This window comes from Tupaia chinensis, unplaced genomic scaffold (assembly GCF_000334495.1).
Source record: "Tupaia chinensis unplaced genomic scaffold, TupChi_1.0 Scaffold000294_5, whole genome shotgun sequence".
NCBI classification, from domain to species: domain Eukaryota; kingdom Metazoa; phylum Chordata; class Mammalia; order Scandentia; family Tupaiidae; genus Tupaia; species Tupaia belangeri.
The window spans coordinates 2,700,713-2,728,212 of record NW_006159782.1 but is presented as its reverse complement, the minus strand read 5'-3'; the positions used below and the strand labels follow the sequence as shown (position 1 = coordinate 2,728,212).

At 44.3% G+C, this 27,500-nt stretch overlaps 1 protein-coding gene across 7 annotated transcripts in view; it reads left to right on the top strand.

Annotated features, from left to right (window-relative positions):
* Nucleotides 1-27,500, top strand: part of TNRC6B (trinucleotide repeat containing adaptor 6B) — a 223,687-nt gene that overhangs the window by 82,854 nt on the left and 113,333 nt on the right. Inside the window, exon 1 of one of the 7 annotated variants that reach the window (XM_006150749.3) lies at nucleotides 13,610-14,025. The exons of the other annotated variants lie outside the window; for them this stretch is intronic. Coding sequence (XP_006150811.1) covers nucleotides 13,988-14,025 — 38 coding nt within the window. The 5' untranslated portion in view covers nucleotides 13,610-13,987. Of the gene's footprint in view, nucleotides 1-13,609; nucleotides 14,026-27,500 lie in introns of those variants that run through there. 7 annotated transcript variants of the gene reach the window in all.

Sequence of the window (27,500 nt, the reverse complement as noted above, 5' to 3'; positions counted from 1 at the left end):
TAAACCTCATTTCAAGTTCTGGGACTACTTTTCTTTACTCGTGTTTACTGCATTGATGATGGTCTTACTGAGTCACAGTTTTTGTTTTTGTTTTTTTGTGTGTGTGTGTGTGTGTGGGGCAGACGGCAAGAGGGAGAGGGGAGGCTAAAGCACTCCCAATGGGATCTGGATGCCACAAATCCTTTTTCCTCTATTTCTTCGTACTGACAAGATCCTAGACACGCATGCATGTGCTGTCATGTTTGTCAAGCTACTGAGGCCAGGATTTGAACCATGGCCGTCTCTGTGAAATTTGGTGCTCACTGCACAATGCTTAATTGCTACAGGACCAGCCCAGCTCACACCTTTTATTATTCTTTTTTAGAATTATTTAACTTTATTCATCATTATTATTATTTAAATTTGCTATGGGGTATATACACTCATCAGAAACAGACAGAAAGAAGGAAAGTGAGAAAGCAAGCCCACCAGGTCCAGAACTTGAACCATGGTCTGCCATGTAGGAGTCCAGTACCCAAACCACCATGTCACCTGCTGGTCCCCCACCTCAAACCTTTATTTAAAAAAATTGCCAGGACACGTGTGCTTTGCAGGTGAGGCAGAGAAGAAGTGAGCAAGCACCCACCGTGGAGCAGGGTTACATCACAGTCCCTTTTCCTTCTGTTTGTCCTTTTTTGGGGGATTTTAGGCATACATATACAAATGCCTGGCATGATTTTTTCCAACCACTGGACCCAGGGCTTGAACCACGCAATTGGCCATGTGAGATCCAGCCGTCATAGCCACCAGGCCGCAGGGTGGCCCACAACTCATACTTTATAAAAACTTACTTTGGGACTGACCAGTGGCTTGGTTATTATAGGAGCAGGATTCCTCATGGCTGACTGCAGTTTGAATCCATCTCAGCAGCTTGAAAAACATGCTGAACTTGCGTGTGTGCACCTCAAATCCCGACAGGATGGCACAATGGAGAAGGGATTGCGGTGTGACTGTGTCCCATTTGGGGGTGTTGTTCTTTCTCCCTTTCTTCTATTAGAGAGCCAGATGTGCCCTGTAGCAATTAAAAATTACCTTGTTTTCCCTAAATATACTATGAGCAGATAACCGTTCTACATTAGGGTAAGGAAAAAAGAAAAACAGTAACAAGCCAACTCTAAAAGGTGTAAGCAGTTGTAGAATCTAGAATAAAAATTAAAATTTATAGCAAAGTTTACAAACTAAGTAATATTACTTCTGTAACCAGCCTGTTGGCTCTTTATAAATAAGAGTCATGACATATTTTCTGTCACACTGTGTTTTAATACTTATGTCCTTCATCCATTGTCACCTGTTAAATGACCAAGACCTTACATCTGGCAGCCCCACATCAGATGTCCCCTTCTCCCAGGGAGGGATTACTTTACTTGTGTAATCAAGGAGCACGTAGACAGAGGCCCACTGGCCTGCCAGGCTGCGATAATGCTATCAGCTGGTTGCGGGAGTGGCCACCCCAGCAAGGGCCTTGAGGCTTCCTCACCACGGAGTCCTGGCCTGAGAGAGAAGGGAGAGGTTGTGGTTGGCTGCGTAGGAGGGGATGGGGAGTGGTTCCTGCTGGGTCTAGTCTAGGTCCTGTGTAGTCGGAAAGATGTTTGTTACATATGGAGCATCTCTAATGTGCCCAGCACTACAGTGCTAGGAGTACAAAGGTCACAAAGATCTGGCTTTTACCTTAAGAACTCAGGTAATGATGTAAATGGGTAGACGAACAGGGGAGCCCCTAAAATAGAGGTAGTGCGGAGGGGTCCTAGAGGCTGGGAGAGAGACCTGGTTGAAGTCTTCAGAGAGGGACCTTCTGAGCTGGATCTTTTTTTTTTTTTTTTTTAGAATTATTTTTATTTTAACTTTATTTATTTATTTATTTTTTAATTTGACCAGAGAGGGAGGGAAGGAGGGAGGGAGGGGGAGAGAGAAAGCCGCCAGGTCCAAGACTCAAGCCATGGTTGGCCATGTGGGAGTCCAGGACCCTTAACCACCACACCACTTGCTGGCCCCCGATCTGGGTCTTAAAGGGCAAATAGGAGTTGCTTGGTGAAAAGAATGGTGAGTAAACCAAGGTGGTGTGTTGTGGTTAAGAGCCAAGGTTTTGAAGTTAGCACAGCTGTGTGGTCAGGCGAGCCCAGTGTTGGCTAAGTAATGCCATCTGTGTGCCCCAGCGTTCTCAGTGGTAAGATGAGGATAGTAGTATTACCTACCTCTAAGAATGGTTGTGAGGGTTAAATGAGAGTAGATTAAAATGTTTAGCAGGTAGTTTGGTCCTGTTTTCATTATTGTTATTGCTAATGTTTCAGGCAGAGGAAGCAGAAGCAAAGGCAAGGAGTTAGGGAGTGGGAGATTCTGGCAAATGGTGCAATATTAGGGGACACAGCGTTTGCTGTCTGGGGGACAGGGTGGAAAGCTAGGTTGGAGTTTTGTTTTTAAGATTTTATCTATTTGTTCCGTGAGGGAAAATGACGGACAGGCACACAGACACAGTCTCCCCAGCAGGGTCTTGACACAGCAGTTCAGCCCAGTTTGTGTGTGCTCGGCATACTCAGAGACTGAGGTCTCTGGTGAGAACATGGAACTTTCCCACATGAGGTTACCTCGAAGAGCTTTGCGACTTAGCACTGCACCACTGTCCAGCCCCAGAGTTGTATTTTGATTGGTTTTGTAGACTAAGAAATATGGATCTTAACTTGTGGAAAGTTTAAAAATCATCTTGCCTCAGGACCAGCAGATGGCATATTGTTTATGTTGCTAGACTCCCATGTGGTCTACCATGGTTCAAGTCCTGGACCTGGAGGCTTGAAACTTACACCAGCCATGTGTGCATGCATGCCCAAACTCCGGAGAGAATGGAGGAGAAGGGATTGCCCTGTGGCCATACCCCCTGGGGGTGATTTCTGACTTTCTGTCTCTCTGTCTCTGTCTTTCTGGCAAGCACACATGCCCTATGTCAAAAACTCTTAAAAAAGAAAAAAGGAAAAAAAAAAAAAAACAGAAAAGATCAGCTGACCTCCAGGGCAGCTGAAGGTATTTGGGACTAGAAGGTAGTGTGTGTTGCTTTGGCCATGTTTTACACTTGTTGGGCATTGAGTATACCATGGCAGGCCCAAATAAGGCACTGGGCTCAAGTTTGGAAGCCAATGATACTTACAGAGATGGTTGCGCAGGCCGTGGGAGTGGAAGTGCTCTCTGAGCGGTTGATCAGAGGAGCAGGAAAAAGGGTGGTGCGAGAGAAACCCAGATGAGAAAGCATTTAGGGAAGTGAGGATGCCATCTCAGTGCCCCAACGTGATTGGTGCGGTTTGGCTTCGAGGCGCACTGGGGCCCATCAGGTTCTGTTGAGGCCCGGAAGCCCCACACTTGTTCATCCTGCTTGCTGCTGTCTGTCACATTAGGAAGTCTTTTCATGGGTTTCAGGTCTCTGTCACTACATTGAGTAGCAGGACAGAAACTCGCACTCATTTCTGAAACCCCAGCACCCACGCAGCTGCTGACACACACAGTGGGTGCTCAGTGAGCATTTCTTGAATGAAAAAGTGAATCGAGGATGACTCGAACTAACTCAACAACTATTTCTTTAGTGCCTTGTATGTTCTTAGAGTTGTGCTAGTCTCGGGGAATAAAGCATTGAGCAGAAATAGACCTCTGCCCTTGTTGAGCTTACATTATGAAAAACCAGCAGGAACACTGAGGGGAAGGTGCAAGCAGAGAGGTGAGATTCAAAGAAGGTGCAGTTGGGTGAACTCTGGATCTCAGTGAGCTCGATTGGCTCCCAGTAGGCATCGGATAAAGTTAGCTGACTTGACCATGGGGGAGAGGGTCAGAGAAGAGACCGAGGCATGGGAACTTGGCTGCATAGATGTCAGGTTAACCTTAGAAAGGAGAAAGTACATTTATGGAAATGGAGAAAAAGATACAGGAGGGAAGCATTCACTATCTCTAAAATAGGAAGTGAAGTCTAAATGGAAAAGGAAGCCCAAAGAAAGGTACAGCCCCATCACACCCCACCAAGAAAAATAAAAACAGTACAGATAGGGGGGCTGGCAGGTGGCATGGTGGTTAAGGGTGCTGGACTCCCACATGGCCAACGGTGGTTAGAGTCCCGGATCTGGTGGCTTGCTTTCTCGCTTTCCCTCTTTCTCTCTCTCACTCTATCCCTCTCTGGTCAAAATTAAAAATAAATTAATAAATAAAAAGTTAAATAAAATAATTCTAGAAAAATTAAAATCACTACAGCCCTAAGGGCTTTACTGAGAGGGGAGATGCTTTTCCCAGCAAGTGAAGGTGGAGAACACAGCTTGTCGGGGTTTGTCTAAGGCTGAATGAGGACTGGCCTGGAAAAGTAGTGTGGGGTGACTGAGAACCGGGGAGCCAGGTGTTTGGGAATGCTAGTGCGTATTCATGAGAGTCCAGGCTGAGTTGGGAATAAAATAAAACCAGGAGGGACAGGTAAATGGCCTGAAAGAATAGGGGGGACAGGGTGTGGGGCTCAGCCATTGTAACACCCAAGTGCCATGTAAGGCTGGAAGCCGTATAGCTGACCTGAGGTTCGGACACTCAGGTCAGTTCAAAAACATGTGCGGCACCCAAGATCCTGGAGGGCTGGTGGGGGCTGGATAGTGCCATGACAAGGCCCTGTCATGGTTGGCTCCATCCCTGACATGCACATGTGTACTCACACATAGAAGCTCTCTGTCATTAAAATACGTAAGTAAATAAGGGGTCTAGGTTGGTGGAGGTGGGAACTTAGATTTTTTAGAAGGGAAAAATAATATCGCTTCATATGATGAACCTCCAGACACACGGTTCTAAGTGCTTTCCATAGGCTAATTCATTTAATCTTCCTGAGGACCCTGTGAGCTTGGTGTCAGGAGGATAACTGTCGCAGGTAGGAAGTGACCCAGACAGCCATGGCTGCTGCCGCTCTTAGAAAGAACCCAGACAGAAAGCTGCTCCCAGGCAAGATAGCTTTGCAGTAATTTCCTGAAGACAGAGCCAGCTCTCCTAGAAGAGCTATTTGGGGTGGTGTAGAAGGGGCCTGTGGACTGTCTTCCTCCCCTCTTAAATAAATCTCCACATTTAAGGCAACAGTGTATTTTATATAGACCTCTTAGTTATTCCCACCTGCTTTACTCATTCCTGGGGGTCTTTTAATAGAAGACAAAGAAAGCCCAATATTTCACAGTAAGGGAAGATTGAAATGCAGATCAACCTTTGGCTTCGCCAAGTTGCAGTACCTTTCTCTGTTCTCTCTTTCCCACACCAGATACAGGGGAGATACCAGAAGGAGCGGACCTTGCGCCAGTATGAGCGCTGGTGGGACTTGAATAGAGACTCAGCTGATGTGTCTTGAAGGAGGAGGATTTGTGTTGCCTGTTGCAGAAAGACAGTAGCGTCTGCAGTGGTTTGCGGGGGCTAGAGCTCCTGGTTTGAACAAACAGAAATGCAGACTCTTGGCTGCTGGGTGAGGAATTGAGTCTCTGGCCCTGTGCCCTCCACCTGGATCTGAAGCCTGTGACATAGACGGTGGATCTAGGCCCTTCGTAAACCCAGGGCAGACTACCCTTAAACTTTGCTCTGAGCCCCTTTGTAAGCACAGAGCTTTGCAAGTGAAACCTGTGGATGGCTTTATCCTTCTGTGTGAAGAAAGATTTATTTGCAGAGACAACCTCGCACATTCGTGATACCTCAGCACTTGGTGTTTGTGTTCTTCTCATATCTGACTTGGCTCTCGAGGCAGTTTGGAAGGGATACCACTCTATCTCCCATCTCTTCTGTGTAAACAAATTTTCATGGTTTAAAAAGAAACAACACACCAAAACCACATAATCTTACCTGTCTAAAAAAGCTTAGGATATTTCAAATATTGAAAATACAGAGCAAATAGATCATCTGGCATTATTTGCCAGCAATTTTTATATTCACTCCTGATTTTAGTGTTTTCTGTTGAAACCACAGGTTTGAAATGTCTCACCTGCTGGGACCTTTCCAACTCTGCTTGGTTCATGCTTAAGGTCTACCATTTTTGTCTTTGTCTTTTTTTTGTTGTTAACTAACATTGCTGAGACAGCCCATAATGCATTGTAATAGTATCACCTTCGGTTTTTTAAATGGTTTCCCTATAATGGAATTTTTTTTTTTTTTTTGAGAGATTTTCGCTATAGGGCACGTGCGCTCATCAGACAGACAGAGAGACAGAGAGACAGAAAGCGAGAAATCTTCCCCCAGGGGGCATGGTCACGCCGCAATCCCTTCTCCCCCATTCTCCTCTTGGTATCCTGGGCACGCACACACACGCGCCTGGCATGAGTTTTAAGCCACCGAGTCCAGGACTTGAACCGCGGTCGACTATGTGGGAGTCCAGCGACATAGCCATTATGCTAACTGCTGGTTCCCCCTCTAATGGATTTTTAATAATGTGATTCTTTTGTCAGACACTAAATCCTAATATTCAGTCACTGGTACATTTGACATCTTGGTTGAGAGAGAAAGGGCTGGTGGCCTACCCCTGAGGCAGTGCATTCAGTGGCTTCAGGCCAGGACTCTCTGGGGTCTCTAAGACTAGTGGGCAGCTTTACTTGGAGGTCAAGGGAGAAAGACGCCTATTTATTCCTGATTTGTGTCCCCCTGAATACCAGTACTGGTCACCAGGGTAAGAGGTGAGCTACCGCTCAGGTTTAGTTTTGAAACTTGTTGATGGTGGTTCATGCTTCCCCTCCTTCGGGTTGGGGCAGGCACCATTCAAGGTGGCAGTGGTGTTCCACGTTCTTCAATAGGTTCTCTCCGAGGTTCTGTGTGAGCAAACTTTAAAACATTGCTCGGAATCATGCACAGTTCCCCTGAGGCTCTGTGAGGAACAGACTTACACTCATCCAGTGCCTTTTGTATGGTAGGTACTTCTGTGACTTCATTTTGTTGTCCCGACTACCTGATGCAGTGAGTGGTTTTCTCGTCATAAAAAAACTGGAGTGCCAGCAGCTTAGCAACTAGGCCGAGGCCCATAAACGAGGAAGTGGAGGAGCTCAGTGCAGCAGCTCCAAAGTGTGCTCTCTCTCAGGGCCTTCTGAAGTGCAGTGCAGGATAGTTTGTTAATTGGCTGGGTGAATCTCTGTTTTGAAAGTGGAGTGTGTGAAATACAATGAAGATGGGTGCAAATGACGGGAACCAAGGGCTTTGTGGGTGTCCTCAGCACCAAGATTTTAATGAATGACGGCAAAGGAGGCTGTGCTGAGGCAAGGTTGTGCTGATGCATGCAGAATAGGAGGTCTGAGCAGTCCTGGGTGCCATCGAAAGGCATGTTTTCCTTTCTGAGCAGCATGACAGATTAGCTTCAAAAGAGAAATCACTGATGGTTAAAAGCTTCATTTCAGATGATTAATTGGAAAGTCAAATTGATAATAAAGAGACTTTTTTTAAGGATCTTAACTGTATTGAGATTAGGTTGTAATTCTTAAAGTGTAATCAAATAGAGGACTTATCAAAGCCATAATGAAGAAAATAGAAATCATTTGTAATTAGATAATAATTAAAGGCAAGTTCATGCCCAATGATTTTTAAAGTGCTTGAAAACAATTAGTTTTCTTAAGTAGGTTAAACATCTGGGTTACAAGCTTGTTTACACTATTAATTTACTTAGCAAACCTGTTCTTCATAGATGATGCAAAGGTGAACTTTACCAAGGCTCCAAATTGTTAAATTCTAATTTAAAGGATATGCCTCTTTAAAAATATTTTTTCTATGAATTAAAAATTAAAAAAAATTCTCCTTTTCCTCTTTTTATCCTGCACAATTCAGTCTTAAAAACTCTCAAGTAAGCAGAGTAAGGTGTAGGTGGCCTGACCACAGGTGTCCGAACCCACTGGGATGAGGAGGCCTTCACAGAGAGGGAAGGTCTGATGTGGTGTCTCAGAGCCCAAGAGCAGGCCAACTGTAAGGGGGTAGGGCGGCAGCAGCAATGGAGATTGTTAAATAAAGGCAGTTGATCAAATAAATATGTATGTTTAGGCCACTGGGAGCCAGCAGCTCTCATTGTTGGAGGAGGGTGTTACAAACATTGGAATGGAGACGACTAGGATGCAGCCTGCAGAGTTAGATTGCCATCACAAGTGTTGGTGTAAATGCTTGGATTTTGTAAGTACCAGTAAATTTAGAAATGATACTGATGGGGGCCAGCAGGTGGTGTGGTGGTTAAAGGTGCTGGATTCCCACATGGCCAACCATGGTTTGAGTCCCAGATCCGGTAGCTTGCTCTATCGCTTTCCCTTTCTCTCTCTCTCTGTGCCACTGTCTGGTCAAATTAAAATAACAATAATAATAACAAATGGAATTAAATAAATAAATCTTTTTAAAAAAATAAATGATATTGATGTAAAATGCATACATGTGTGCATATGACATACATATGTGCACAGACCTATGTGTATCTGTTTCCTAGCTCTGCAGGAAGCAGCAGTGCTTAAATAGAAATGAACACAAGTGCCTAGATCTTGGCTTTTGTATATGATTTTCCACAAAAAAAAGAACTCTACCTTCTTGGAGGAACAGCCGGTTATGAGATTGGACAGAAGAGCTTAAAATGAACCTGGAATCTGCTGAAACTGGCCACTGGCCAGTCAGTGGCTGAGTGGTAGCAAGGCTTGACCTACTTGGGAGAGGTCTTGACAGATTCACACCTCAGGACTACCCCGAGCACACCAGGCACACCCTGTGCCCATGATCCAGGCCAGCAGGGCTAGAAATGGGTCTTGGTATGTGGACTGTTTGGGGGTGTCTCTCTCTCTCTGTGTTTCTCTCATGGGGAAAAATATAGACATTAAAAAAAAAAAAGTCTTCAGAGCAGCAGAAGCTTGCCAAAAGGACACAGAGCCAGGTTGGAGGAGTTCCCACAGGCCAAATCTGGGATGCGTGCACAGGCATGTGAGACGAGCACCCCTCACCTGGTCTGGCCGTCATCCCCTGCCCTCATCCTCTAGCCTGTTAGATTTCGGTGCTCACATGCATGCCCAGTGTATTTCAGTCAAACCGGACTGGGTATTCGAACCCCAGTTGCCATGTGGGACAACCTGGCTTACTTCTAGCAGGCTATTACTGCTGTGCCACAGAGCTGGCCCTCATTATCAGAATTCAAGAAGTAATAGTTATGGATTAAAACCTGTTGAATGAAAAAGTAAAAGTTCTTGCACTTCATCTGTTTTGCAAGAAAATCTGTGTAGGACTCATGAATAAACTCAGAGTTTGAAGAATAAATTATTTAAATTTCAAACTACCCCTCCACAAAACCCCTGTCAGTCACAGAGGAGAAGAGAGTAACTGCATGGAGAAGGCTGGCAGGTGCCACCTTCATCAGGTGATCCAAGTGGACATCACCAGCAATGGGCAAAATGAAGTCACCACAGGAGCACAGAGAAGGCAGCCCTGCTCCTGTGACTTCCTGCCAAGGTGCATGGCCTAAGGCTAATCACCAGGAAACACCAGATAACCCTCATTTGAGGGACATTCTGCAAAATAACTGGCCTGAGATCTTCGGAAATGTCAAGGTCATGAAAGTCAATGAGAGACTGAGGAACTTTTTCAGAGTCTCCTTTAAGGAGACTGGAGAGACCTGTTAAGTCAGTGCAACAGGTCATCTGACCTGGCTCTTTTCACAGTAAAGGCCATGGCTAGGACAAGTGGCAAAACCCGAATGGGACTTAAGGATTAAATGATGGAAATTGATGGTGATCATAGTCTGATTTTGATGGTTGTGTTGTAGTCACATAGGACAGTGGTATGGTCTGGTTTTTAGGAAGATTACCCACTAGTGTATAGGGATGGTGAGATGGCAGATTGGCAACTACCCTCAGTGGTTTGGGGAGAGAATTCTTTGTACAGCTGTGAGTTTTCTATAAGTTTGAGATTGTTACAAAACTTAAAAAGGGGGCCAAGTAGTGGCACAGTGGTAGTGCAACTGTATCCACATGTCCACATGAATAAAGTCCTGGGTTTGTGTTCAGGTGACTCTGCGAGCATGCCAGGTGTAAACCCCCCTTCCCCCCCGCCTGCCCGTTCCCCATAGGTATGCCAGCCCGGGTGGGTCACGGCATCAAAATCCTATCAAGGATGCTCTTCCAACTCCCTTGCCCTCCCAACAAACTCTTTTTTTTTTTTTAGTTAAAAAGAAGCTTATTTATTTATTTTAAAGTTTGCTACAAGGGACGGGCAACCGTGGGGAGTGGAGGAAGATGGGAGGGGAGGGAGAATGATCATGTTGCAGTCCTCTTCCCTTCACTTCGTTTTGGGATTTTGAGCACAAATGCACTCATGTTTCTGAAGTCTCCGGGTCCAGGATTCAAAGCGCACAGTTGACCGTATGGAATACAGCTCACATAACCACCAGGCCACAGACTGCCCCCCCCAAAAAGAATTTAAAATGTAATATTTTTGTCTGAAACTTAAACCATGAGAAATAAAATTAAAATTCCATTTCTTTTTTTAGGAGATTTTTCTGCCTTAGGGCATGTGGGCTGGGTGGAGAGAGAGATACAATGAGAGAGAAAGTGAGAAATCACCCCCCAGGAGGGATGGCCATGCCACAATCCCTTCTCTTCCCATGGTCTTGGGCACACATGCACACATGCCTGGTATGATTTTTTTTTTTTTTTTTTAAGCAACCAGGTCCGCACCTTGAACCACTGTCAGCCATGTGGGAGCTCAGTGATGTAACTGCCATGCCATCCGCTGGCCCCTAAAATCCCATTTCATATTCTAACCCGTTCTTTCAGGCCTTTCGTGTGTGTGTGTGAATGAATACAGATTACATACATGTTGTAGCTCCTATTGAGTATTTAGGATGTGCTAGATAGACTGCATCCCTGAGGATCACAGTGGTCGTTGATCAGGAGGAGCAGCCTCCCTCACCCAGCTGCACTGCCTTGTGTTACTTGGAGGTGCTGTCCTTTCTTCAGAGGCAGTGGGGTGTAGTGGAGGGCCTTTATGCTCTAAGTTTGCACCCCAGCACTCACAGGGATTGCACAATCTTGCTCAGCTTCACCGTGTGTGCTTTTCCTTATCTGCCCATTGAACATGTTGCTAGTCCCCCTCACAGGACTGCTGTGGGAATTATGTGGGATGAGGCTAGGTAGTGATGTTGTGGTAACACAATTGGACCCACATAGAAAAGGTCCTGGGTTCATAGCCCAGGATTTTGTTTTTTCCTTTTCTTTTCAAGAAATTTTTGCTATAGGGCATGTGCACTTGCCAGAGAGACAGAAAGCAAGAAATCACCCCCACAGGGAGGATTGTCATGCTGCAGTCTCTTCTCCATTCTCCTCTCAAGATTTAGGGCATGCATACACACATGCCCAGTGTGAGTTTTAAGCCTTGGGTCCAGGACTCAACCATGGTCAGCCATGTGGGAGTAGAGGGACATAACTATGATGCCATCTACTGGTCTCCCCACCATGGTTGGCCATGTAGGAATCCAGTGACGTAACCATTATGCCATCTGCTGGTCCCCACAGCCCAGGATTTCACTGTGTGTGCCCCTGTGATCTGGCCAACTAAGATTTGGGGTAGATCATTGCATAAGGACTCTGTCTATCTCTGTCTCTTTCTTTCTCTGTCTCTCTGAAGGAAAAAGAACAATAGGCGTTTAAAACCATTAAATGACTTCTTTGGGAGTGTGAGGGGGTGGAATATATGACAGTCTTACTTTGAAAATGACCAACTTTCAGGAGCCAGCCAGCAGGTGGCATGGTGGTTAAGGTGCAGGACACTCCCACATGGCCGGTTTGAGTCCTGACCTGGTGACTTGCTTTCTCACTGCTGCCCCCATCAAATGAAATGAATAAATATTATTTCATATCATTTTTTTTAAGTTTTACTATAGGGCATATGTGCTTACCAGTGTCAGAGACAGAGAGAGAGAGAGAGAGAGAGAGAGAGAGAGAGAGAGAGAGTGAGCAAGCAAGCCACCTGGTCCAGGACTCGAACTGTAGTTGATCGTGTAGGAGTCCAATGCCACAATCACGATGCCACTTGCAGGCCCCAATAAATAATTCTTTAAAAAAAAAAAAAGGCCAACTTTCTATGATGGGGGTTTCTTTTAATTATTATTTTTAAGGACTCCCCCCGCCCATAGGGCATGTGCGCTTGGCAGAGAGAGACGCAGAGAGTGAAGGCTCACTCCTGGGGGGATGGCCATGCTGCAGTCCCCTCTCTTTCATCCTCCTGTTGGGATTTTGGCACGCATGGACACATGCTCAGCGTGATTTTCTAGCCACAGGGTCCAGGACTTAAACCATGGCTGGCTATGTGGGCTTCCTGTGCCTTAACTACCTGCCGGCCTTCCTTCATGAGTTGTTGTTTTTTTTTTATTTTTTTTTTTAGGTTTATTTATTTATTTATTTATTTATTTTTGGAGAGGTTTTTGCTATAGGGTGTGTGCACTTGCCAGAAAGACAGAGAGAAACAGAGACAGAAAGCGAGAAATCACCTCCCAGGGGGGATGACCATGCTGCAATCCCTTCTCCTCCATTCTCCTCTTGGGATCTTGGGCACACACGCACGTGTGCCCGGTATGAGTTTTAAGCCACTGGGTCTGGGACTCGAACCACGATCGACTACATGGGAGTCCAGCGACATAGCCGTTACACTAACTGCTGGTTCCCTTTCATGAGTTTTTACCAAGAATGTTGCGACTTGCTATGGTTCACATTTGAAAGACTCAAGTGATTTAGTTTTAGGGTATTATATTTCCGGATACATTATGATTTTCCTGCACGACATGGGAAACGTCACCCACTGCTTCTCTGACTATATACAAATCCATGTAGGACAGAAGTTATGCTTGGAAATTGTGAAGCAGAAGGGAGTCTGTCATACAAGAAAGAGAGAACCTATTTCTTTAACATGAATCTGTTTTATGTTTGCCTCAAGATACTGAATGACTTCTCAGTATGGAGATGTGTAACCCTCAGTGTTAGAAAATACCCTTCGCTGGGGTCGGCAGGTGGCCTGGTGGTTAAGAGCGCTGGACTGTCACATGGCCGACCAGAGTCCAGGACCTGGTGGCTTGTTTTCTCACTTTGTCTCTCTCTCTCTCTGTCCCTCTCTGGTCAAATTAAAATAAATAAATAAAGTTGAATAAAATAATTCTTTAAATTAAAAGAAAGAAAGAAAGAAAGAAAGAAAGAAAGAAAGAAAGAAAAAGAAAGAAAGAACTCTTTGCTGTGTGAAGACAAAAGTGTGTCCTTCATGTCACAGGCTGTACAGATTTTAGTCCTTGAAGATGTTTTGAAGAGGCCTGTAGGTCAAGCACCTGCTGGAATAGGACCCAGGGTAGACCAAGTGCGAGATAATGGCAGGTGGGAGCGAGCTCTCCTTTGAGGTTTTCATCTGAGTCTGTACTGCTCTGTGTCCTGCAAGTTACAGCTCAGCAACAATGCTTCCACTCGTCTTTCCCGATGCATCTTGTCTTTTCTTGTTATCCCTTTTCTCCCCACCCAGGTTTTCACTAACATTTTTATTGAACACACTTTTGAATTTAGTAAGGACTTCAGGCCTAGGCCTTTAGACTGTGGAGACGCCAAGTTCTGAAGCCCAAGTCCCATAATAGGCTTCAACTTCGTGGGTTGGCATTCACTAACTAGCAGGTTTCAAAAAAATGCCAGCCACTGGTTATCAGTGAGTGGAGTTGAGAAGACTGATTACCGGTGATCACATGTTTAATAAACATAACTGATAACTCAGAACAAAACGCATTTTTCTTCCTGAGCTGTTGGGACTCCCCAGCCTGATGTCAAGACACTCTAGTACATCACAAAGACCTAACAGGTCACAGCCAGCCAGGTTCCCCTGCCCAGGGTCCGCCTCACCCCTTCCTGGATTCCCATCAGGGTTGCTTCTGGCTGCATGAGCCTCCTTCCTCTTCCTGTCTATCCACGCACGTCCCACCATTTGCCCTTCCATAACAGAAGTCAGCTTCATGGAAATACTCTGTGCTTCTACTTTCATCTCTTCCAGGTATGTCATAAAAATGCAAAACTTACAAGTGTGCCGTGAAATAAACAGATGGGGAAGACAGCCTAAGAAATAAGAAACTCCTTGGTTATTTGGCTGAGTGCTACTTCTGGTAGCAACTGTACAGTTGTAGTAAGTTTATGTTGAAGGTGAGATTTTAAGACACAGTATTTTTGTTCATACAGCCTTGGTTTCAGCATCAGAACACTTTTATGTGATGAGTGAGGCCTTGGCTTCTGCTGATTTCCTTTTGTTTTGTTTGCACTTCCTGCCTCATGGCAGGTGTGACTGAGAAGTACCTGTCAGAAACTAAAGAAAATTTTTTCTAGCCTCATCTTTCTGAGGGTGCAGTGATCTAGAATTTGGTAGGGCTGTTCACTCCAGGATGGAGGGGTAGTGGTGAGGATCTGTTTGGGCCTCTGGCTTGGTTTTTTTTTTTGCCCTTTATGAAGTGCCTGTCTCACCTTTTCTTTCCTCCCCCGGTTTTCTCTCCCTTCTACCTTCTGTGGCATTGCCTCTTCAGCCCTCTACTTCTTACCCCATTTATCTCTTAGTAAATAAAAGGGACTTGGGGGGGAACCAGCAGTTGGTGTAATGGCTATGTGACTGGACTCCCACAAAGTCGACTGCAGTTCGAGTCCTGGACTCACGCCGGGCGCATGTGTGTGTGCCCAAGATCCCGAGAGGATAATGGAGGAGAAGGGATTGCGACATGGCCATCCCCCCGGGGGTGATGTCTACTTTTCTGTCTCTGTCTCTCCGTCTTTCTGGTGAGTGTACGCTCCCTATAGCAAAAACCTCTCAAAACAAACAAACAAACAAATAAATAAAAGGGACTCAAAAAGAAAGAGACAGAAGAAACATTTTAAATGCAAAGTTTTGAGCAAAGTAAGTCTGTATGTTGCACACATTTCTGTAAAGTTTCTAGAGGCTTGTCTTTTGTATTTCACATTCCATCTGTACAGTGGATGAGCCTGTACCTCTGGCCAGTCATTCTGTTGGAGTCATCCACTGTCACTTTGACCCCCAGGGGCTAGGAGGGGCCAGGCAGTGTCTGTTTTCTGGCTTTTGACCTGCCCTTCTGTATTCAGAATGCTAACAAGTGACTAGCCAGAGGTACTTTTATGTGTTGCAAAGCAGGTTTTGTGGAGCTTGGGTTTTAGTGTTTGCACCACTATTTGTAAGCATGATGGCCCTCGTAGTGACACACGTGTAACTGACTCAAGAGGCTGCCCCGCCTCCTTGATGCTCTTCTATGAGAATAATTGACTCCGGTAACTACGGAGCTGCCTGTGGCTATCGAGACTCTCTGCTCTACTTATACCACCGGCTATTGTTCTCTTGGCAGTGGCCGTCATGGCTGTTTTTTTCTATTTTTAATAAGTTGTCAATTACTTGGGTTTTGCAGGATACCAACAGTTGGCTAAAACAGGGGAAATGCACTTGGTTTCCAGCCATTTGGATTTGCCCAGGGAAGGTAGTAATACTGGACTTCATGGGTGGTTATTTGCAAAGTACAGTTGTAGGTCTGCCTTACTGAATGGCACTATCTGGTTTTTCCGTCTTGGAGGTAGTGTACGTCTAAGTAGTTCGAAGCACTTTGCCCAGCCCAGTTTAACTTCCAGCAGTGATGTTTACTTCAGATGTATTACGGGGATGTGAGCTACTAAGCTTGATCAGCTGTTCCTCACATTCTGGGAGCCCTCTTGTTTTCCACCACTGGTTGGCTTGTTCTCATAGGGGAGCTGTCAGGGTCTCTTGTCTTGTTCACTTATGTATCCCCGGTGCTTAGGGGAAGTCTAATAAATATTTGTAGTGTTACAGTAGGCAAACAAGTATAATGAAATAAATAGCTGGTGTTGACAGATTATTTGTTAATGTAAAAGACCAAGGTTTTATGCTAATTCCAAGTAAGGGGCCCAGCTGCGGTAGAATAGGCAGTGCTGGTACTGCAGCCATATGGGAAGATCCAGGTTTAGATCTCAGGTCAACCAAGCATGCCAGTTGACTGGAATGTTAGGGTGAGAATCACTGTGGTGAGACCCTGTTTGGGTTCCCTGGCTCTCTCTCTCTCTCTCTTATATGAAGGAAATAAACTTAAAAGAAAAGTACTTTTCAAGGATCCAGACCAATGGCCTAGTGCTTTAAGAAAGCAGGATCCCACATGGCTCACAGCATGGTTAGGGTCCTGGCCTGGCAGCTTGAAAAACACACCAGTCATGTGTGCCAAAATTCTGACAGGATGGAAAAATGGAGGAAAATGGGATTTCTGCATGACCATACTCCATTAGGGGTTGCTTTCTTGCTCACCTTTTGTCTCACTGGGTATTATATGTACCCTCTGGCAAAACTAAAAGAAAAAAAAAAGTACTGAATTCCTTGATACTGACTAGAGATCAGGAGATTACTAATACTCTACATATGTTGATTCTGTGGTTTATATTGGGTCGTCTGAAAAGTCATGATGTATTTTTCCATGTTTTTCTATGAAAAAATGTATCACGAGTTTTCCGATGACCCAACGTGTTAGAAAGTAATTTAGGGTCCAGCAAGTGGCATGGTACCTAAGGTGCTAGATTGCACATGGCTGACTGCAGTTTGAGTCTCAAGCCCAGCGGCTTGTAAAACGCTTTGGGTGGCTTGAAAAATACTCTGGGCACGTGTGCATGTAAGCCCAAAATCCCAAAAGGAGACTGGAGGAGGAGAGGGTATTTAGCATGACCATCCCTGGGCAGGGTGATTTTTCACTTTCCCTCTCTGTCTCTTCGGTGAGCACACATGCCCTATGGCCAAAATCTAAATAAAATCATAAAAAATTTAGATGTATTAATGTTAGCAGTGAAGTCACTAGACTAGTCGAATACTCGTTTGTCTACAGAAGCAGTAATAATAATCAACCTAGAGCTTCTAAGCTTTGGGATCTGGGTGAGGTCCGTTACTGAATCTCGAAAGTAAGTCATTAATTTGAAAATTAACAGTTAAACATTGAGCATTTTTAAAAAGTAATTGAAACATAATGTGGAAATCACCACTGTAACAAACATACTAACTCCATGAACAGTTAACTGTATTGTAATCATTGGACATATTGGATGTTTATCATCTATAAGTGTTTTATTCTGAATTAATCAGAAAAGTAGTTTTGAAACCATAAATGTGGTATCAGCACTATTTTATTTTGGAGAACCCACCAAGTAAATTTGGGCAGACAAAGGAATTTATTCGGAAAGTCTTTGGGTTCTGAGGTTAAAGTGAATTTTATTCTATTTATCTGTCACACAGTAAAGAGACAAGTCACATAATAGTACTTAAGAAATTAGGGACCAGCAGGTGGTGTAATGATTATGTCACTGGACTCCCACATGGCTGACCATGGTTCAAATCCCAGACCCAGTGACTTTTGAAACTCACATCAGGTATGTGCATGCCCAAAATCCCAAGAGGAGAAGGGATTGCAGTGTGGCCTTCCCCCTGGGGGGTGATTTCTTGCTTTCTTTCGTTCTGTCTCCTGCTATCTCGACAAGTGCATGTGCTCTATACCAAAAATCTCTCTAAAAAAGAAAAACGTGGCACCAAACTCTGGTTTCTAGTTTCAGAGCTTCCTCTTTAATTAAGCCTCAATTGTGGAGTGAGGTTAACAGAATTTACCTCAGGAGTTTGAGATTATATTTAAGGTAATGTCCAACATGTAATGACCACTGAGATATTAGATATTACTAGTTAATATTTTTTCTAAAGAATTATTTTATTTAACTTTATTTATTTATTTTAACTTGAATAGAGAGGGAGAGAGAGAGAAAGAAAGAAGGCCACTAGGTCTGGGACTCAAACTGTGGTCGGCCATGTGGGAGTCCAGCACTCCTAACCACCATGCCACCTGCCAGTCCCTGTTAGTATAGTTATTAAAACATCTGATTTTATGAGATGTTCATTCAAGAGGTTCTGGGTGAGCGTGATCCAGAACTGTTCACATTTTTAAAAATGATTTAATCTTATTTATTATTACTATTTTTTTTTTCAACTTGCTACAGGGCACATGCACACACCAGAGAGAGAGAGAGCGCGCGCAAGTGAAAGAGTGAGAAAGTAAGTCACCAGGTCCAGGACTCAAACCGCGCCTGCATGCGAGTCTAGTGCCTTAACTACCATGCTACCAGCTTGCCTCTGAAAACTGTTTCTGACACTTAGAATTTGATCTTTTTTAATTTAAGAATATAATGGGGTACTATAGTGGTAAAACTCTGTGACCTTGCAAGGCTTGCGTGGGAAGGTCCTGGGTTTGCATCCAGTGACCTCCCTGAGTATGTGGGCGAGCACATACCCCTGATCTAGGGCTGTCTGTAGATCGCAGCGTCAGGACTCGCTGGCAATGCCATCTCTCTTGATTTACTTATGGAAGGAAAAAAAGAATATACATTTTAAGATTATCATTACGGTAGCAAGAAAAATACAACAAGTTTGGGACTAACCTAATAAGACCTTCATGGAAGAAAATGTAAAGCTATATTAGGAGACATTAAAATAAAACCTAAACAGACATAGAACTCTGTCATGTTCCTGGATGGATAAGGAGGCTCAGTAATTTAAAGATGTCAGTTCTTTCTGATTTGATATATAAATTCTAAACAATACCAGTAAAAATCCTGATCTTTTTTTTTTTTTCCTTAAATGGAAGAGAGAAAATGCAGGAATAACAAGGAGGACTTAACCCCTATTTGGTATTTTACCGTAAAGCTGTGTAGTGAAGGCACTGCCGTGTAGATGCAGAGGTAGGGATGAACCGGCATCAGAGTGGCCAGACTGGATTCAGACCTCTGTGTGTATCTGGACTCTTCCTGTGATAACACTGCCTTTACCAGTTGACCCTGAGGATGCCGGGGCAGGGGAGGGAGCGATGGACTTTTCAGTAAATGGTCCTGGAATACTTTGTGTGGACTGTGTTAGTCTCAGGGCTGCCATGACAACATGCCACAATGTGGCTTAAAAATATCAAAGTTTGTGGGAACCAGCAGTTAGCGTAATGGCTATGTCGCTGGACTCCCACATAGTTGACCACGGTTCATGTCCCGGACCCGGTGGCTTAAAACTCATGCCGGGCACGTGTGTGTGCGTGCCCAAGATCCTGAGAGGAGAACGGAGGAGAAGGGATTGTGGCGTGACCATCCCCCCTGGGGGGTGATTTCTCACTTTCTGTCTGTATGTCTCTCTCTGTCTGGCGAGTGCACACGCCCTATAGTGAAAATCTCTCAAAGAAAAAAATATATATATCAAAGTTTGTTCTCTCTGATTCTAAAGGCTAGTGGTGCAAGATCATGTTCTGTCTAAAGGCCAAAGGGAAGGAGGCTTTTTTGTCTCTTCCTATCTTCTTTGCTGGCAGTCCTCCGTGTTCCTTGGCTTAAGCTACTTCACCTCAAATTCTGCCTCTGTCTTCACATGTGTATCTTCCTTCTGTGTGTAAGGGTCAAGCCATACACCATATATAAAAACAAATAAATGGATTCAGATAGGTATGAAAAGTTATTTCAAGGAACAAATGTAGGAAAATACTTATGACCTTGAGGCAGGATGATTTAAACACAATAGCAAGGACAAAGCATGAATGAAAAAAGTTTCATGTTCCTTATAATTAAGAACTTATATTCACTAGATAACACTGTAATGAAAATAAGAAGAAAATTAGGAAAAAGTAACTTCAACACATCTGATAAATGAAGGATTTGTATCCAGAATACAATAAAGGCCTCCTGGGCCGGCCTGGTAGCCTAGCCCAGCAGCCAACTGTCAGCCTCAGCAGCTTGGAAAATACACTGGGCACATGTGCATGTGTCCAGCATCCCAACAGGGTGGAGAAGTAGAGAAGAGATTGCAGTGTGACCATACCCCATTGGGGGGGGGTGCATTCTCCCTCCCCCCTTTCCCCTGGCAAGTGCTTGCGCCTTCTGACAGTTACAAAAAAAAAAAAAAAAAGAACTCTGAACCAATAAGAAAAAGGCATAGTTAAAAATAAATTGACAGGGACCAGCAGGTGGCGAGATAGTTAAAGGTGGTTTCCCACATGGAGTCCATCGAGTCCTGGACCTGGTGGCTTTTTTTTCTCCCTTTCTCTTTCTCTCTTTCTGTCTCTATGTGATCAAATTTAAAAATAATAATAAATGGAATTAAATAAATAATTATATTTTAAAAACATAAATAATTTGATGGGACCAGCAGATTATGTTGCTGGACTTCCACGTAGTCAACCACTGTTTGAGACCTGGACCTGTCAGCTTAAAATTCACACTGGGTGTGTGTGTGTGCATGCCCAAAATCCTGAGAAGAGAATGGGGGAGAAGGGATTGTGGCATGGCCATTTCTTGCTTTCTGACTCTGTCTCTCTGGCGAGTGTATGTGCCCTATATCAGAAACCTCTCTTAAAATATTAAGTTTGACCAAAAAAAAAAAAAGTAGGAATTTCACAGTAGAGAATTTCTAAACATCCAATAAATATAGTGGAAGAAAATTCAACTCACTTAGCAGTTAAGGAAATGAAAGTTAAACAACAAGGAGATAACATTTTACGCTCATCAAATTGGCAAACATTAAGAGATTTGTACATCCCAAGCTTTTGTGATAACATGGAGCAAACGTGAGAGCTTATATTCTGGAGAATGTAAATATACCCACTTTGAAAAATAGTGTAGCAATATTGGGTAAGGTTGGAAAGGGGACCCTGTGTGGCCCGTTAGTTTGAGTTGTAGCTGGATATGTACCCACAGTGGAATTCACCGAAGTGTGTGTGCATGTACAGGAGATGTGTACTAAGTGTGCAGCCGCATAGCTTGTAGTGGTAGAAATTGGGAACCTACCTGCCCACCAGGAGAGTGGGCAAAGCACATTGAGTACTCTCGCAGCATTTCCGTGACTGAGCTAAATACAGTTAGAGCATCAGCGCCCATGAATATCAGAATCTTAGCTCTGAGTGAGAAAGAAAAGCAGGTCACAGATTAAAATAGTATAATTCCATTTATAAACTCTGGAAATTCATAGAACTAAAATAGCGTTAAGGTTACAAAGCAGTATGTGTTGGATCAAGGGGATGGGCAGTATTCAGCTAAGGGATGGTTGACTCTTGCGGAGGAGGAAAAGATGGAAGTCATACCAGAGCTTTGGGTACTAGAAATGTCCTATCTCTAAAGCTGAGTGGTGGGAACATGGAAGTTCCTTCGTATGTACTAAATATTTAATAATAAAAATGTTTAAAAATAACCTGTGGAAGTTTTATTAGTTTTAAGAGTGGGAAAGTAGAAGTGTTATCTGCATCCAAAAAGTAATTTAAGTGCTGAATACTTGCTTTTAAATATGTTTTGGAGCCTTTATAAATGAACAGTGCTTGGAACGGGGAAATGAGGGGCCTGAAGATCCCTGTTTGTCCAATGACATGAGAAGTCTTCTGCCACTGTAGATGTGACCGTGTGTCTCAAAAGCCTGCTGAAGGGAGTTTACGACAGCATGAGAAAGCATATTCACACTTTTAGCAAAGCAGCAATACACCCATCTCCTGTTCGTTTTATTTTTTTCTTGGCATCTGAGTGATTGAGCCAGATGGAAAATGTTTCCCATTTTCTCTCTCTCCTATGGTTCTCTTTCAGTGTGTCAGCCACTTAATTTTACCATCTCTAGTCTCCTGCTCATAAGACTTCAAAATGTGAGTCCAGTGTACTCTAATCAGAGTTGATAGCTACCTGTTCTTGGGGGTAGTCATGCTTTGGAAAGTTTATTTCCCACCAGTACAGGATTCTCCAGTACAGGAGCTTTTAATGAGAGCTTTTCCCTGCCCCTTTCTATTAAAATCCTATAGTTATTAGTAGTAAAATCAAAATAATTAAAAATGGATTTCATTTCTTCCAAGCTAAAGCTTGGGCATTGGCCCCTTCACTGAGCGAGCTTGGTCGTATTTCTTCAGTGTACAGAGTTAGATCTTTATAAAATAGCTTTGAAGGTATGTGGCTTGGATAGTCTTAAAATTGGTAAGGGAGTTTATGTCAATTTCTGCTTCTATCTTCATTGAAAACTTTGGTCAAAATAATTTTCTCTATGGTTTAATATACATTGCTTTCAGTAGTTAAAACTCTATACCTGAGTTGGGACGAGCAGATGGCATAATGTAGTCGACCACGGTTTGAGTCCCGGACCCAGCAACTTAAGACTCTTGCTGGGCGCCTGTGTGTGCATGCCCAGTATCCGGAGAGGAGAATGGAGAAGGGATTGTGGTGTGGCTACCTCCCCAAAGGGAGTGTGACTTCTCACTTTCTGTCTCTCCAGCAAGAGCACATGCCCTGTAGCAAAAATCTTTCTTAAAAAAAAAAAAAGGTACAGAGTATAAACTCATTTTCACTTCTTAATTCTTAACTGCTCCTCACTTACTGCAGTAGAGACCATGGGCTGCTTAGATAAAGGCTGTCTTTGGAAATTATGGACATACTGTTGCTAACATTCTTTGGTACCCATCTTTCCTAGAACTCAATCTAATTAAATACAAGGAAATATAATAGTTTTTATATGCTGTCGTTTGCTGAGCTTTATGTCTGATTAGAGCTGTCCTTTGCCATTCTCTCTTCATGTTCCCGGGATGAACTCATTACTCCCAGGACTTGGGCTCCCGTCTCTGTGCACTGTAAGACTCCGGCTTCTCATTACCAGACCATTCCTCTGATGCGTTTCCGATCCCTTCTTCAGTGTCTGGCTGTCTAGCCCATGAGCACCTCTGTTTCCCAGGTCCAAAACTGAATGCATTTATTTCCCATGCTCCCGTGGTGAGCCTCAGCCTATGTTCTTCCTGTCATATGTTCTGTCTTGATTGATAGCCCCAGTTTTATTGTTGTTGTTGTTTTTTGTTTTGTTTGTTTGTTTTTACCAGTCCTCCTAAGTCTAGGAACCTGAAAATGATGCTATACTAGAGTTTCTGGACCTTGGAACTGACTCTGGGGCTGAGCAGTTCTTTGCTGGGGGCTGTCTGTGCACTGTGGGTGTTTAGCAGCCTCCTTGTCCTCTACCCACTAGAAGTTGGTAGTACCCTGCCCCTCAGTGGGACAGTACATTGTCCAGTGTCCCCTGCGGGCAAAATCATGCTGGTATAAACCACTGTCTTATCCTTTATTTTCCTGCTCTCCTACATTTAGGTAGTTATAAGCCCTTTTGATACTGCTTTCTGAGTCTATTTTGGAGATTTCTTCTTTCTTTTTGTTCTCCTGGTTCTTGCCTTAGTTCGGGGTCTGTTCCCAAGCCTGAGCTGTTTAGTAGCGCTAAGAGCACCGCCTATATTGAACATTCAGTACTGTAAGACTTGGCACATATCGTATGCAATTCTGACCCAAACTGATTGTAGACCTCTGCATTGCAAGCAACCTAAACCTAGCCCAAACTGTTAAGCGCAAAGAGAACTAACTTACTGTTCTGTGTTACTAGGAAGCCTAGAACTGCACCCCTCTCTCTGTTAGCCTGTGTTTGCTTTTGCCCCAAGCCTTCCTTGTCCTATAGCCCTCCAGTCCCCTCCATCCCAGAGAGAAAAGATAGGAGGGCAAAGCTAGAAGAATCCTGGCAGCAGTCTTCGGAGATGCCAGTCCTTCACCTCCAACAAAAAGATATAAGGAGGGGACCAGCAGATGGCGTGGTAGTTAAGACGCTGAGTACTCCCACATGGCCAACCACGGTTCGAGTCCTGGACCTGGTGGCTTGCTTTCACACATTCTCTTTCTCTCTCTGTGTTTCTCTCTGGTCAAATTAAAATAAATGAATGAATAAATAAAAATAAACAATTATATAAAAAAAAGATATAAGGAGAAATCCCATTTTACACCCAGGGAAACTGAGGCTCTGGGAGAGAAACCCAGGCCCAGAGTTACATTGTGGTTGGAGCTGGGTGGAGTCCAACCCCAAACTGCTACTCTTCCTGTTAGTATGTGCTGCCTCCCAGCTGCTGCCAGGTGGCCTTTTCTTCACCTCCCATGTCAGCTTTCTAAAATCCAGGTTGGGTTGTTTAATTTGTTTTAGTGATTCCTTCAGTGGTTTCTCACAAAGATAAGGTCCAAATTTACCCTGAAAGATAAAGCCCTTTATATTCCACTCTGCATATCTCGCTGTTATAAGGCTTATCTCCTTTGTTTACCTAGTTGTATTTAAGGCTCCAGCCACCCGCTTTCCCCAGTCTAGTGGAGGGTCGCAGATAAAAGTTCCCTAGAAAACAGGCAGACCTGTGTTTGAATCTTGGCTTTACCACCTACTGCCCTGTGACCTTGGACCTAGCTGGAATGCCCTGCTCACTGTGTCCCCCAGCTGACGTGGCCCTCACTGGCGAGGCCTTGGCGGGCCTTTCTCTGCCCTTAGCCTGTACATATAACTGCTCTTAGCACTCTCATTAGTGTTCTTATTGCAAGCCTTTATTCTTTCTTAAATGTGTACCTTTGGGAACAGATTTGTTTGGGAATTTTGTGGCCTTCGGGTATGGACACAGGCCAAGACCGCGGTCTCTGCACGCTTCCGAAGCGCGCGGTTCCCGTCGTGGATGGCGTCGCTCCGTCTGTATGCCCTGCCCCTCACCAGCTGGGTGCTGCCAGTGTTTCTTTTTTCTTTTTTCCCGAATAGTCTCAATCAGTGCTATCAAGTGGGCTTTCTCAGTGGTGGCTTTCTGTGCTAGTCAGTATGGTGGCCACTGGCCATATCTGGCAGTTAAGCATTTGAAATGTGACCAGTATGACCAAGGACCTGATTTATAAATTTAATCAAAGCTAAACTGCCACATGTGACTAATGGCCACCTTGCCAGGCAGCTCAGGTCTTAGGTGTTAATAACAGCTGAACTCTTTCTATGAAATGAGATTTCATGTCTTCTCTGATTTGTAACTTATGCTATTATCCTCCCTCTTTCTTTATGGAAAACTTATGCTGTGTTTGGTGTAATAAATTTGTAGTAGAATTAAGTACCAATGCCACTGAGTTGTATACATAAAAATGTTAATAGGGTAAATTTTGTACAATACTTTTTTTTTTTGCTATAGGGTGTGTGCACTCACCAAAAAGACAAAGAGACAGAAAGCGAGGGACCAACAGTTAGCTTAATGGCTATGTCGCTGGACTCCCACATAGTCAACCGCGGTTCGAGTCCCGGACCCGGTGGCTTAAACTCATGCCGGGCGCGTGTGTGTGCGTGCCCAAGACCCCGAGAGGAGAATGGAGGAGAAGGGATTGTGGCGTGACCATCCCCCCTGGGGGGTGATTTCTCACTTTCTGTCTCTATGTCTCTCTCTGTCTGTCTGGCAAGTGCACGCGCCCTATAGCAAAAACCTCTCCAAAAAAAAAAAAGAGAGAGAGAGAGACAGAAAGTGAGAAATCACCCCCTAGGGGGATGGCCACACCGCACTCCCTTCTCCTCTATTCTCCTCTCGGGATCTTGGGCCTGCGCACACACACGTGTGCACGCGTGCGCCTGGAGTGAGTTTAAGCCACCGGGTCTGGGACTCAAACTGCAGTCGACTACATGGGAACGCAGCGACATAGCCATTACTCTAACTGCTGGTCCCTACAATACATATTTTACCACCAAAAGGAAAGAGCTGTGTGGTGAATGGGACACACAGCCCACAGTGAGAAGTCATCAGGAGGGTTGTCACCGACAAGGCAACACTCTGGGTCTGAAGATAGGAGCAACGGCCCAGGCGGTGAGTGGCTTCCTGAATTGGACCTGAGGGGCTGGAGAGCAAGTGGGAGCCATGCCCTAAAGAGATGAGGCTTGCTCCAGAAAGCCATGAGAAGCCATTGACGGATTTTTTTTTTTTTTTAGAATTATTTTATTTAACTTTATTTATTTGTTTTACTTTGACCAGAGAGGGACAAAGAGAGTGCGAAAGCAAGCCGTCAGGTCTGGGATTGAAACCATAGGCAGCCATGTGGGAGTCCAGCACCCTTAACCACCATGCTACCTGTTGGTCCTGCCATCAAGGGATTTTAAGCAAGCATATGATTTTTATAAAGATCCCTTGGCTGTTTTGTGGAAAATGTATCAGAAGGTGGCAAAACTGGAGACAGTCAGGCTGATAACAATCACCCTGATAATAATGGCAGCCAACGTTTAAGTTGCAGTGGGTCAGAGGTGGTGAGAGCCAGCGAGGCTGCGTAGAATGCTGCGAGTAAATGAAAACGGAGGGGTTTTGGAAAAGGGCTTGGAATGATGCCGTATTCTGATTCAAAGACATCTTCATTTCACAGTGCACTGCTATATAGAAATAGCTAACCTGAAGCCAACGGAGATATCTTGTTCATTAATTAATCTCTCTTTAAATATGACAAGAACTGTTAATAAGTAATGATAAAATATGTCTTAGTCCGTTTTCTGCTGCTTATAACAGAATCCCACACACTGGTTAATTCATAAACAATAGAAGTTCACTCGGCTCAGAGTTCTGGAGGCTGGGAAGTGTAATAGCCTGGTGCCCGCATCTGGCGAGGGCCTTCATGCTTTGATATTCTCTGATGAAAGCGAAGCAAGTGTCTGAGACCAGAAGAAAAGGGGGGCCTAACTCTCAAGAAAATTAACCCAGCCCCACGATAACAGGATAATAATGTTAATCCACTCTTGAGGGCAGAGCCTTTATGATTAAATTACCCCTTGAAGGTTTCACCTCTTCATTCAGTTGGAATGTCAATTGAATTTCAACATGAGCTTTTGGAGGGGACATTCAAACCATAGCAATACATAATAAGCTCTTTTTTTTTTCCCCTCACATTGGCATCTGACCAAGGTCCCCTGCTCAGAAGCCCATGGTCCTTTCTGGAAACCTACCTCTTCTCTGTATTCCCTGATCCCCGGGACAGTTTCTACCTCTGCAGTACCCTAGTGCTCTCATGTTTTTGAAATTTCCTTTCTTTTCGGCGAGTGACTAGTTAATAACTTTATACCTAGTCAACATTTATATATACACATACACACACACACACACACACACACTTTTTTCCTTTTTTTTTTTTTTGAGAGGTTTTTCCTGCTGCACAGCTTTTGTCTTTGGAGTCCCCTCTACTGGTGCGTGTGCTTGCCAGAAAGAGAGACAGAAAGCGAGAAATCACTCCCCAGGGTTATGGCCATGCCTCAATTCCTTCTCCTCCATTCTCCTCTTGCGATCTTGGGCATGCGCGCACATGCACCTGGCATGAGTTTAAGCCACCGAGTACAGGATTCGAACCATGGACAACTACATGAGAGTCCAGTGACATAGCCATTACACCAACTGCTGGTCCCTGTATTATTATTTTTTAATAACACTGCATGCTTGGGTTGGGAGCACCCTTGATAAGATTTTGACATGCCACGATTCCTTTCTTCCAGTCCTCTGGCTTCTCGGGTTCCTGTGTGCCCCCACATGCATCTGACTTGTTTTCAGACCAACCTGGGGATCTGAACTCGTGGTTGCTATATGGATTTCAGCCTTGCAGGACACCCGTATTCCTGCT